Consider the following 13,952-nt stretch of genomic DNA (forward strand, 5'->3'; position numbering starts at 1 on the left):
ATATTATTAATTAGTCTATTCCCCTTGACGCATATAAATCAGTATTTCACATATTTTTTTAAATATGTCAAGAACTGACAGGAACACTACCATACCGCTGGCATTGCAATCATTTGTTATTTTTTCTACTAATGTGACCGTTATTTCCCCCCAATAATTTGTTGATATTTCTCTTCCATTCTTTGTAACTCATGAGACAGACATTATTAGACTATTCCCATTTTTTTTAATCATATATTCCATTCAACAATTTGTCTTAACGTTATTTGTCGTCCAGATAGATTTTCTTCCTATTATTTTTTAATTTTAAACAGCATCTTACAAGAAAAAAAAATCATTATAATTTCACAAAATAAAAAAAAATGAATTAAACAAATTGCTTCTATGCGAAAAATGAGAAATAATACACAAGAATAAATTGAAAAGTTACAATTATTTTTCCCTTATACGCTCAAGAATCTCCAAATACTTATCTATTATTATACATGATAATGCTTATAGATTGACATGCTGTGTGTCTATCATGATGAAAAAGAAAAATCGTTCAAAGCTATTTATAAAGCAGGTCAATGGACAGAAAAAAAATGTCGAATTTGGTAAGTAGTTACATCTTTTGGAAGCAAGTGTTCACTAAGAAAGCATTTTTCAAAACATTAAATAGATTTTTAATTCAAAATTTTAAATTCTTGCGACAATATCTTCAGAACTTATTGAACAAAATCATTTTTACAAAATAAAAACTTAAAAATTTTTTTTCGCAATATTAATTTTCTTTCTTCGCAATTATTTTATTCGCTTATTTTTCTTTCCGCGCAAATTTTCTCCGTTTTAAAAAATCAAATTTAAAAATATTTTTAAAAATATATTTAAATTATTTTTAGTTATTGAATTTGAGTTGACTTTTTGTTATATATCTATACTACCGCCTTTGGCGGCCAGCTGGTTCGCCAATCTTAGTGTTGTTTAAATTTTAATAATTAAATATTTTACGCAATTCCTACTTTAATAGACTCTTCATCAAAATATTTTAAAACTTCAAACTTTGATAGTCATATAATTCACCCATAACATTATAAATATATTATAACATTATTACAAAATTTTCTCAGATTTATCATGAACAGATCGATTCATTAACAATGTTTAATTTTAAATGCATCAAACACTGAGAAAATAAAATGAATCGTTTAAAATAATCGGTCGAAAACAGGTTTAAAAAAACTACTTAAAAACGATGTACTTAAAACTATAAGCGTATACAAAAAAATATATAACTAACATAAATACAATTTAATTACAAAAGCATGCAATTAACCTAAAAATAATATAAATCAAGAATCATCCGTTGATAATATTGTCAACAATGAGAACATAATGCGCATGCGTGAATTTTCAACGTCAGTTACGGTAACGCAAATGCGTGACTTTTTCTATGCCAATTGGGGTAACGCTATGCAGATTAGAAATTTTTATTTTCCTTTATTAGGTGTTATTTTAATTCAAAAGTACTTCAGAATGAACCTGAAAGATCGATTGATTAACAATGTTTAATTTTAAATGCATAAAACATTTAAAAAAAAAAAAAAACGGAATCGTTTGAAATAATCGGCCGAGAAATGTTAACCTTAGCCTCATTACTGTTGGGGGAAAAAAACTGAAGCCTTATTCATTTGGCGTTGGGGAAAATGAAAATAATTTTTGGCGGGAAAGTTAGTTTTTAATTAATAATTAAAATTCTAATTAAAAATTCAAAAAAAGAGACCCCAGGTGCACATTCCCGACCTCTAAGATATACATGTACCAAATTTGGTAGCTGTTGGTCAAATGGTCTTTTCAGTAGAGCGCCAACACACACACACACACATTGAACTTTATATATATATATATTTTTAAAATTTGCTTTTAGTTTTAGTTATATAGAAGTGATAATATCTACACACACAGTGATATATCTGTGTGTGTAGATATTATCACTTCTATATAACTAAAACTAAAAGCAAATTTTAAAAATAAAATTTAAAAAAAAAGACGAAAATCAAGCCTGAAATCTTATCCTGCTATAATATTTCAGAATAAAGAATTGAATTTCTGTAAATTTTTTTCAAAATCCTGTATTAATTTTCCCTTGTACGATACATCATTATTTCTAGGAGCATAAGGGATGGGAATTGTTTTCTAATAAACATGACTAGAATCATCTTAATAATTCCTTTCTTTGTAAACTTTTTCGGTTATTTCCAAAAAATGATAAATTTTCAGATTCATGCAACTTTTATGAATACATAATAAAGAGTAACTCATTTGTGACAAATTGTTAACATTGAATATAACGTTCTTTTAAATTTATATTTGAAAAAAAGTACATTGCTAGGTATTATAACTCACTTAACTCAAACTAGTCAGATGAACATCTTTAGAAAGAATGAACTTTTCTTAGAATTTTGTGTAAATTGCTTGGAGAATCAATTTTGTTTTATAAAGAACATTTTTAAATTCTAGAAATAAATATTAGAATGTTCGGTATCTGTCGAGAGCGAATCAGAACATTGTACTTTTGTGGAATTTAACAAATAAAAAAAAATAGATGCACTGAATAATAATGTTTTAGTCTTCTATTTCTGTTTATAAATGTGTACTAATAACTTAATCCGTCGGTGAAAAAAAATCAGTAATACGAAAAATAATGAAAATGTTTTATTCATTACTGTTTTACCCTCAAGGAATTTTAAAATAGCGACACTTTTAATCCCTTTATCGATAATCGATTGCCCTTTTCATGTTCCCCACTTATATTGAGGTAGTAATACTTTATTCTAATATCATACTGATATGTTTTACCATACTGAAGATTCAACTGATTCACAAGAGATTCAATAATCTCCCTTTTTCTACAAAATCAGAGGATGTTAAGCATACTTTTCATCAAAGACAGTGCCAACTATAAGGAAACTATGCTGAATGTATTTTTTATTCCATCTACCTGCGGCTATTCTTTTGTACCCTCTATGAATTATTTCAAGTTTTTTAGAATTTGAAAGATTTATTAAAATGTTATTCTTAAATAGTAAACGTTATATACATTATTAAAAAAAAAAAAACAATTTTTTTTTCTTTTGCAGTATAATTTATCTTTTAAATTGAAATTTGTTAGTTATTATTTAAAAAAGGAACAGTGCTATTTAAAAATTATTATTATCTTAAACAACAGCTAAGACTGAATTAAATTTTACTGTACATTGTCTGAATTTGCTATTTTGGGAATAACAATTAGTTTGTCTCATAGTCACTAGATGGCAGCTTAAGATTATGCTTTTGTAACAGACTCGAGGTTCTCTCCAAGATACGTCATCCCACGAATTTTCGGATCGTGACGTACTTCTTCTACGTCATTTCAGCTACTGTTTGCGCTGGCTTTGTACCAACCTAAATCATCTCTCTTTTGTATTCTTGGTGATGCACAAATTTTCTTTCAGGAGCCTGAAAATAGAATTTGCTTGATCATACTGCATGTGTGCGGTACTGAGGAAATATAGCTGAACAAGCGTAGGTTAGATATATGGTAGGAATTCATAGCTCTGAATGACGTCAAAGCTTACTTTATTCACAATTGTAGATGTATAATAATTCTATAAAAACGCAAATTCTATATAGTACGCATAAAGTCATCAGCTGTATCTGTATTTTTTTACAGTATTACGCAAACCTGACTGTAGACGTAGAATACAATTAATAAAGAATTAGAAGAAAAAGAACAAAGATCGACAAATCGATTTGGAGTGGGCGAAAGAGAAAGTGAGGAGGGGGTTGGAGCTCAACAAGTAATTGACTGTTTAATCATGTTATTTTCAGCTTGATGAGGCATCGATATTTTAAGAAAAGAAATCAATAATTTAAGTATTTACTGTAATGCCTAATATCATTACAGATTAAACTATAATTCAGTATTTGCTGTTATCACATTGTACGATATCTCTATTACATGTAATTCGATATTTTAAATGCTGGAATATCGTAAATATATCGAAACAGTGTTGTTGGGCATTACAATAACAATGTACAATAATCATATGTTAATAAGAATGGTTAGTAGCATATTTTCCCTTGGAAGTTAGCTGGCTAGAAAATTGATTCTCGCAAAAAGAATGAAAATCTGATATGTTTTAGATTTTTCTCAATACTCGGAATGTATGCTATATCATTAAACCATTAAGAATTCATCTAACTCGAAGAATTAACCTATCTCTTCTAATCACTGTATTGATAGTTTTAATCCTTTGTTCTATCTACATCTATGATGTCTATGCAATGTTAAAGGGGGGGGGGATGAATAGGTATCTTCATAGCAGATTGCAATATACCACAGATCTTTAGGCATAAAAAGAAGCAAATTACTTTCTGTTTTGTTCCTTTACCGTTATTCCTATTCCAAATAATTTCAGATTTGTCTTTATAATCGAAAGATAAAATACGTTGCTGGTTAAACAGTTTGGCGCAGTGAATGGCAAGGAAGTTCAGGAGTGCGAGATTCAGCTCAAGTACGATCAGTAACATATTTCCGACTAACAGCCTACTGCTGCTGAGAAAGGCCATTAGAAGATCATTTAAAAAGTGCTGTTAGCCTTTTGCCAGATAATTAAATATATAAAAGATACAAATTATATAAATTATAATGTATTAGGATTACAAAAATATGCTTGCATTGAATAATTCAAATCATGATTAAATAAATTAAATAATAATTGAGTTCTTATTTGTAATACACTGGGCTATTAGTTATTCATTTAATTGGTTACTTCATATTCCTATTGATAGGTCTTGCAAAATCATAATTTTTAATGCTATATTTGTTTAAAGATTACTATTTACTAATAATCTATATTAATAGTTTAAGCCTTTATTTGGAAGTAAGGAAATTATTAATTGTTGATTATAGTTAATTTTTCAAAAGCTTTTTTTACAGTAGGCCTTTTTTTCATGATATGCATTTTTCATGATATGCAATTAATGAATGAAAAGAGTGTTTATTTTTACTAAGCTTCTCAAGTAAAAAAAAAAAAAACCATGATAAATTAGTAATATGCTAATTAATTAAAATTATTTTGAAATGCGAAATTAAATTCGCTAGTTTTTAAAAATAGGACCTCATGATATGAACAGCTTAGGGCTACAAAATGTTCTAAATCCACCAATGGTTATCATTCTCATCTTATTAATAGGTTTAAAATTATAAAATAACCCTTCTTATGATTTTGGAATCTGAGTTCATCAAATTAAGAGAAATTCTGAATTTTCGTTCGATGAATGAAAATTGTCGAATGTTATACTTGCAGTAAGGAGCAAGTTAGAATGTGCAATTAATATTACAGAAATTACGGGAAAACATGCAGTTTTTATGGTTAATAAAGTATAAATTTCAGATTAATAAAGTAATTTTATCTTTAAATTGAAAAAAAGGAAAATTTATACAAAAATTTGAGGATTTTTAAATTAGAAAGAAATTTAAAAAAAATATTTTCTTTAATATAATTTGTACATACATGTGTGTACGTGTTTGGAAAACACAACACAAAGACAAACAACATATTTATGAAATTAATTTTATTATTTTTAACATATTATTTACTCATTTTATACAGTTGGATTATACTTTGTTAAAATTTTATATTATATCTTACAATAGTTAATTATTTTCATGGGTAAGTCAAATATACATACAAGATAAAAATAATGCGTGGTTATAAGCTCAAAAATTCTTAATGTTAAGATTCCATTCTTTTTTCTCGATTCTTCCTAAAAAAGATGACAAGTAAACAATGTTGGAAAATACGTTGAACACTAAAATTATTTCATACAGAACTGATTAAATCTAAGAATATTCGAAGAAATTTTTATATATATAAACAGGTAAAAAAATGTCTAATTTTATTCCATATTTTTATAAAATTTGCTATAATTTATCAAAGATTTCAGAAGATTTATATTTAAAAGATATATCTTATTTTCCTCATTATCTCTACTTAATTTCTATCAAATGATATTGCACTTTTTGTTTAACTTAAGAGAGAAATGGATTTAATTTAAAAGTCTCTCCAATAACATGCAAATAACATTAACATTAAACAACATTAAACAATATTAAAGAAAAAATACATATAAACTAGTTAAAACTAAATCTAACAAAAGTTGACTAAGAAAATTAAAATCACAGAATAAAGTGTAAAAACCATGAATCACAAAAATAGCAGGTATTTGTAAAAATTCACAATATTAAAATAGCTTTTTAATGCACATTTCTTAATGCATTTAAGCTGCCAACATGCACTAATGCATATAAAATAAAAGTTTACAGTATCAAAAACAAATGCGGTTGTCAAAATTTCTGCTCTCTTTACAATTTACCATTGTTCTCAAATTTCAATGTAGATAATTTTTAAGAGTAAGATTTTATATTTTTGTTCAGAATGGATTCTTATATAAATTCTATAACTTTCATGCATTAAGCAATTCTACATACAGGTAAATAGGATCACAATAGTGCAATATATATTATATTAATATATACAATTTATATGTAAATATTTTCAAAAAAATTTATAAATTTTCTTCAAGTATAAAAGGAATTCAGTTTCTTAAGAAATGAGAAGTTAAAATCTCGATATTTCAATATGTCATATTATAGATTTTCTCAAAATTTATTTCCTATATTGACAGCAAAAAACATCTCTACCGTCAATACCTCTAATATAATAAATGCAAATAAAAAATAAAACACGGAATTTGTAAATTACTAATTTCAGTAGATATTACTTTTATCAATTTAAGCACTTTATAATAATTTTTAAAAAGTCAGGTATATTAAAACTTTTCTAATTCTAGCATCTTGTAAAAATTTTCAAAATGTTTTCGCAATTTCGTAGAAGCCTCATAATTAATTATTTAAACACAGCTCTCTTCCTTAGATATTGACAAATGGTCAATTTATTTCATCATTCAAGTAAATTCTTTTTATAATAAAAAAAAACTTGAAAATAATTCTCATATTTGGTTTTATTTCTAATTTTCTAATAAAAAGTATTTACACTTCTATTGAATATATCGAAGTGAAAATTGTATTTTGAAATTTTCTAGAAACAAATCATAAAAAGTCATAAGAAAGAATTTATTTTGTTTATATTTAAAGAGTTTGAAAATAATGTTCCGGAACAATGTTCTTATTTTTCTTTAAAACAATGTGCAGGAACAATTTTTATTTTGTTCTAATTCCAAGCGTTTGAATTATAGCAATTTATTGATTTCAAGACATTTTTTCAATAACTTTTCATTCAAGAGAATAAAATTCCTTTTTCATTCATACGTTACTTGAAATCAACATATACACTGTCATTGTTAAACTTAAATAACAAAAGCAAGAAAGAGTATCCAGTTTAAAAAAATTTCTGATTTGAAGAGAGATCTACAAAATTAATTTGACTAGTCGTTCTTAACCAAAGTCTACTAATCAGTGTTCATCTATTAATAGTTTGAACTCGTCGGTGTTGTTCTTTTGAGAGAACATGTTTTCTTTTTCAAAAATGAAAATTCCAAAATTGAAATGCATTGCATAAAAGTCAAATAGCGTTGTATTAAGGACTTAAAAACATTAGACATATAAATATTTGTAACATATGACTGACTATCAAGAAGTAAATATCGATTTTCAAATTTTTGGCAAGTATTATTTTTACGTATTACATCAAAGCACGGTTAGACAAGCAACAAATACAACTAGACTTCTAAACACATTCAGATTAAAATTATGACTTAGTTATGACATGTGAAATGGAAAATATCAGTAAGCATAAAATGTACATCTAGCACTGGACTACAGCTATTTCTGAAAACATCAATAAAAATGAAATGATTCTTATACACACATAAAGCATTATGCCATCAAGAGGAAATCAAAAACACTACATGACTTGTGCTTCGCTCACAGATGGGTTAAAACGATTAAGATGAAGAAGCCAGAAACGAGCCTTACCGATGTTTTTAAGTGTAAATAACATGTTAAATAAAACAACATAGTATATATATATATATATATTTAGCGAACAACAAATAACAGTTAAAACATCCATAGTTCAACAAAAAGAGATAAAACATTTGTTAACGATTTGTTACACACTTCAACGATTATATATCTTTGCATTTTATGGCACAGTTATGAACAAAATACGAAGAAAAAAATATATATCCATGGCACAACATTTACATTGACACAATTTTCGTTTCAGACGTATTTTCAAAAAATAGTCTCAATATATACATTCATATTATTTCTATAATATAATAGTAATCTGTAACTAGTGACGCCAGATCATCTGTTACTATATAAACATGCATATATGCGCATGCATGTATATACATATCCAAGTATACATGTGTGCGTATACACATGTAAACGCACATATGTATATATTCTTAAATGATAAAATAGGAATTTATAAAAATATCATTCCAAGTTATAGAGTTACGTAGTTTATGAAAAACACTTAATTAATAGATGGAACATTTAAATGCTGAAAGAATATATTTAAATTCGATAAAATCATCTTACTGCATGTTGAATTTCTTAATTTTCGATAATCTAATAGCTCCTTTACAAAAATGTAGATATACTTTGCTGAAGTGAGCTAAAGTACGAAACAAAATTTTGCTTTCAATAGTTCATAAGCCTTAGTTAAGGCAATTTATACATCATTATATTATTTTTAGAAATTATATTAATTCCTGCAAACCGAACTACAGCGCTGTGGTAAGTGATTATTCTTTTGTCTATTGTATTTCAACTATCTTCAACTAAGAAAATTTTAGGGTAAAATAATTTTTTTATATATGAAGTTCTATAGTATATTTCTAGAGTACTATTCATGCTCTATCGAATAATTTACCATTCAAGAAAATCCTGTTACAATTAATATATTTATTTATACTAACATGGAAGTGTGCTACAGACTAGTTTTAGATATAATTATAGTGTAATGAAAATATACATTTTAAAATTTCTTATTAAGTAATCAAAAATGTACTAAACAAAACAGAAGAAAAGATTTGGAATAATATATCTTGCAGGATTTCATATAAGTCCTATTTCACTACTTTAGATCCACAAAACGTTATCCTTCTTTAAGAAAAGAAGTAATTCATTTCTAAGCAAAGCCTTTATCACAGGTTTTATCACCGGTTTAATTACTATAAATGTATGAGCAATCGTGAAATGATTATTATCTGCCATCTGCAAAACCCATTATGACTTTCAGTGATATTTCTATTAATATGTTCAACCATTAAAATTCTCATTCTGTAGTAAGTGCTTTATCATTAGAGTGCAATTACGCACCAGATATATTATCAGTAAATTTTTGCTTGAAATATACTTCTTTTTCACGGTTACTCCCTGAATTAAAAGCAAAAATTAAGATAGATTATCTGATACTGCCCCCCCCCCCTCCAAAAAAAAAGAAGAAGAAGAAGGAATTATAAATAGAAAGCAAATTAAAGGGAAAGGGATTTATTCTAAACTATTTCAGCACGAAAATAGTAAAATTATTTTTCTAAAGTTTTATGAACTGTACTGAATTATAAATGTGCATCAGGTTTCGTATGCATCTAGAAATTCGGATGATTTAATTATTGAAAAGAATATATCACCAATTAGTGCCAAATATTGCCCAAAGTTGTATAATAATATACAGCAAATTTGCACTGCTTGGGTTAGGAATGAATATAGTATTGGCGCAAGGAAATTTTTTTTTTTCAAAATTTTTCTTTTGAAACAAATACATTGCCATGTTAAGCAACATTTGCAACTTAATAGTAATGCTATTCATTATAATCAACAATATGTACAAATCACTGGCAACTGGGTCCTTGTAGAGCAGCACAGCCGCCGGATCCGTCTAAGTTGCCATCATTGCCTGCAGAATTTCCAGATCTTCCATACTTCTTTGTCTTCTGTTTCAAATGAACTTTGGCATGCCGTTTCTTCTCATCACTCCTGGCGAATTTTCGACCGCATGTATCACAGGAAAATGGTTTTTCTCCAGTATGCGTTCGTATATGCGTAGTGAGATGGTCAGATCGACTGAAGGACCGCATGCAGACTCGGCATTGGAAAGGTTTCTGTCCAGTATGAATTCGAATGTGCCTTGTAAGCTCATCGCTGCGGGAAAACCTTCTATCACAGGGATCGATTGGGCAAGCGTAAGGTCTCTCATGGACTGGCGTTTTGCTGGGGCGGTTGGGGTACTTGCGAGGTTTTACAGGTAAGAGTTTGAGAGGTACAGGACTGTTTTGGAAAGTCTGGTTTAAGATTTCATGGCCCTTGCTTGTCGATTGATTGTACTCAGCGAGAGTAGCAGTAGCTTCAACGACGATCCCAAGCTCATTCTCTAACCTAGAGGACAGGGCCGATGTCGAGGGACCACCACTGTCCAATTGAGTGGTAGCACCGGCACCGGGTGGGCAGAACTCTGTGAGGGAACTCTGGAAATTTGTCCAGGGATATTTGGAGAAAGAATGTGTTTGGGATCTGTCGAAGAAATCATCGGCGGTGGGATTCAACATGGACTGAGCGGTTAAGCCGCCAGCGGCGAGCAATGCGTCAGGTGAGGTGATGGTATGACTGGAACAGGAACTATACACAGGTGGTTGTTTTACAATGAAAGAAGATGGGTCGAATTGCGATGCAACGCTCAAATGCAAGAGAAGCTCTTGTTGTGCGGGATCTGTAGTGCAGCCAAGGGCGAAGGCTGACTCGCTACCCGAGGGTTCGCCAGCCTCAAAAGAGGGACCAGCCTGAGAGACTGCATATTGTGAGGTAGATGGTGATTGTCCGAGGCTGGGAAGGGGGGAGCCAAGATCTGCAAGCCCTGGTACAGGCTGCTGGGGAAGGATGTTGAGGGAGAAGGCTTTCTCGGGATTGAACCAGGCATTCACCATGGAGGGGCTATCTGCCGAAGTCACGGGTCTTGTTGTTGTGGTGAAGGATCCTCTATAAGTGACACTTTGACTGGTATTTGACTGCTGAGGAATAGTGTTTGGAAACATTACTATCTCCGATTTATCTTCATCCAAGTCGTCGCCTGTAAAAAGAAAAGAAAAGGTGAGTACAGTCAGTTGGAAAAAATTAAACAACAATTATTAAACATTTTAAGCAATTGTGATTCACCTTTTAAATTTTTTTTAAAACTATTGCTTTAATTCGGCGATATCAAAGATTTGGTTGAACAAAGCATTTAGTTAAAGATTTCAAATATATAATTTAACCACAAGCATCTTATGATATTTCTGAAATGAATGTTTTACAATTATCAATAATATACGTAAAAAATCTTTTGATAATGTAGCATCTTGTAGCAAATTATGTGAGAAAGGGGGTGGATGGTCTATTTCAATTATTAGATTTTAATTTCTGTGAAAAAATGATCCTTTTCGTTGTTCGGAATATCTAACAGCTATGCATGAAATTTGTTTTGCTGAATTAGTTGCTTTAAATGCAGTACAACTCTAAGTTTTCTTGTGATCAGTCCCATTTATATTCTCATTGGGACTAATCTCTATAGTTATAAAGGAAATCAGTTAACGGAAAATTGAATCCTAACCCGAAACATCTGGCATGATGATGCTCGAATTCATTTTCCTTTATATTATTTTTAAAACTTTATTCTTAATTATAACAATATAACACGAACAATATATGCAATTAATATCATAAAAGCGCCCCTATGTAGAAAGGCAATAATTAAACTAAAGCTTAAAATTATTTGGAAAAAATTATTTCAATGAAAGAAAAAAAAATTGTACAAAAATAAAAATGATATTACTGAAAACCAATTAATTTTTTTTAACTGGTGTAAAAATAACTTTAATGCAGTAATATGCTTCAAAGTTGTTGGAAAATATATTAACATTCTGTTAATTCTTAGATTAAAATTTTGAAAACATTTTCTAATAAGCATCTGCTGCCCATGAGCCAACCCCATACTACATTTGATAGCTCTATGTCCTAAGATCTATCTGCCTTTTAAAGTGTTTTGAATGATTTTTATTTTGTCAGTTGATGAATATAGAATTTGAATGGAAGTGTTTATTAAGTTCTATTGGAAATAATAATTAAAAATTTTATAAGTTCATATTATCAACTTCATTTTTTGCATAGATCTAAATGGAAAAGAAAAAAGGTTTCGAATTTATTAATTATTTCATAACTTTTAAAAACAAATTTTCTATAAATGTGTGATAATCGTGTAATAAAAATAAAATAATCTTTATTGGTAAGACTTAGTAATAATCTATTGGTAATAATCTTTAATGGAATTTTTTTAATTAACATGAAACTGTCAACAATTTAATTTAGAATGATTGCTTCATTTTTTATAATCTAGTGTTAGTTTATAACTATCATCATTAAGGTTCTTCGTGTTATTTTACTACAGAAATGTAGAACGATAGACAAAAAAAAAGAATATAAAATCGAACTTAGCAAATTAAAATCGAATGCCTTAGCAAATTGGTAAGAGATTGATGTAGAGGCCACTTCAGTCTTACTTGTGTGGTTGGTGGTCATTTAATTGTATGTCCGTGATAAATTTCTTTCTGAACTATAGAAAAAAATCATTCAAATGGATTGAACTTGAATAAAAACCTGTACAGTAATTAACAGCTTTTTTTTTTCGCCTCGCAATTTATAGCGAAAGCATGCAAATAGGCCCTTTGGCCTCGTCCTTTGAGATCAATGAACTGAACCTCACCACGCAATACGAGTTCGCCTACAAAGCTATCTCCAAGTCTTGCTGATGACGTCCTTCGGAACCTTGAACTTCACAACAAATTTATGAAATGGTGCAGATGGTATAAGTTTCCGAGATAACCAATCACTCAATGATGTAACACAAACAATACTTTCATAAAAAAAGAAGAGACCAAAAGAAGAAATGACCGGAGACCTGAAAGGTGGTCTAAAATGCTTTGAAAGAAGCGCAAAAGACATAATAACATACGACGTATTATGATCCGTCTGTGGTTTTTAATTGCTTGATGATGTAACATAAAAAACATCTTGATGGAAAAATAGACATTAAACAAGAATTATCCATAGATCTAATTGTAGAATCAAAATACTTGTTAAGATAGGATATAACCAGATTTCACATATCATGATATTTTAAGGTGGAAGAAACCATTAGAAAAAGTTAAAAAATTAAAGATATTTATATAATAAATTGACGATAACAATTTAAGTTCACACATTTGATAAATGTTTAATGCAAGTTTAACATATAAATGGGTCCAAAATCATCAATTTGATATTATGAGCCAACAAATTCCAGTTTTTCTAATGAGTAATTAGCTTAAGTTTTGAAAATTCTTATTTTTGCACAATTTTACAATTATTGAATCATTTATTGTACCATCTGATATATAACTATCTTTAAATATTTGTCGTATGTAAGAGATATAAAAGTTATAGATTTTATTTTTATCTTTTTGGAAATTCGTAGATGAATCCGAAATTTGCTAAAATATTGATTATATTATTTGGAAATGAAGGATCTATGAATAACTATCCATCCTTCGCTAGTCATATCTAATCAGCTCTAAAAGATATAAGAGATGAATTTTCTTTGAAATTACGAAGATCGGCAATCATCAAGTAATCATTGTGCAAAAGCCAAGTTTTTTTGAAAAAAGAAATTTATTGAGGGAAGAGACAACAAATAGTCTTCAACCTAGTGCCTAAAATTAATTATCAAAAAGATTTACGATATTTAATTTTTGGATCTCTAATTGTGCAAGTCAAAATATTAAATATATCAGAGTGTTTTTTTTTAAAGATCCTAATAGAGTTGTAGTGGCTGAATTTGACTTACTTTTTTGAACATTTTTTTATTTTTATAATTTATTTTTCATGT

At 28.6% G+C, this 13,952-nt stretch overlaps 1 protein-coding gene across 2 annotated transcripts in view; it reads right to left on the reverse strand.

The window, feature by feature from the left end:
- Positions 1–7,155: 7,155 nt before the first annotated feature.
- The window catches only part of LOC129962047 (early growth response protein 1-like), a 38,938-nt gene continuing 32,141 nt past the window's right edge, over positions 7,156–13,952 (reverse strand). For both annotated transcript variants that reach the window (XM_056075739.1, XM_056075741.1), the window contains exon 2: positions 7,156–11,123. In XM_056075739.1, coding sequence (XP_055931714.1) covers positions 9,892–11,123 — 1,232 coding nt within the window. In that variant the 3' untranslated portion in view covers positions 7,156–9,891. The remainder of the gene's footprint in view (positions 11,124–13,952) is intronic.

The sequence above is a fragment of the Argiope bruennichi genome, chromosome 2, assembly GCF_947563725.1.
Source record: "Argiope bruennichi chromosome 2, qqArgBrue1.1, whole genome shotgun sequence".
Lineage (NCBI taxonomy): Eukaryota > Metazoa > Arthropoda > Arachnida > Araneae > Araneidae > Argiope > Argiope bruennichi.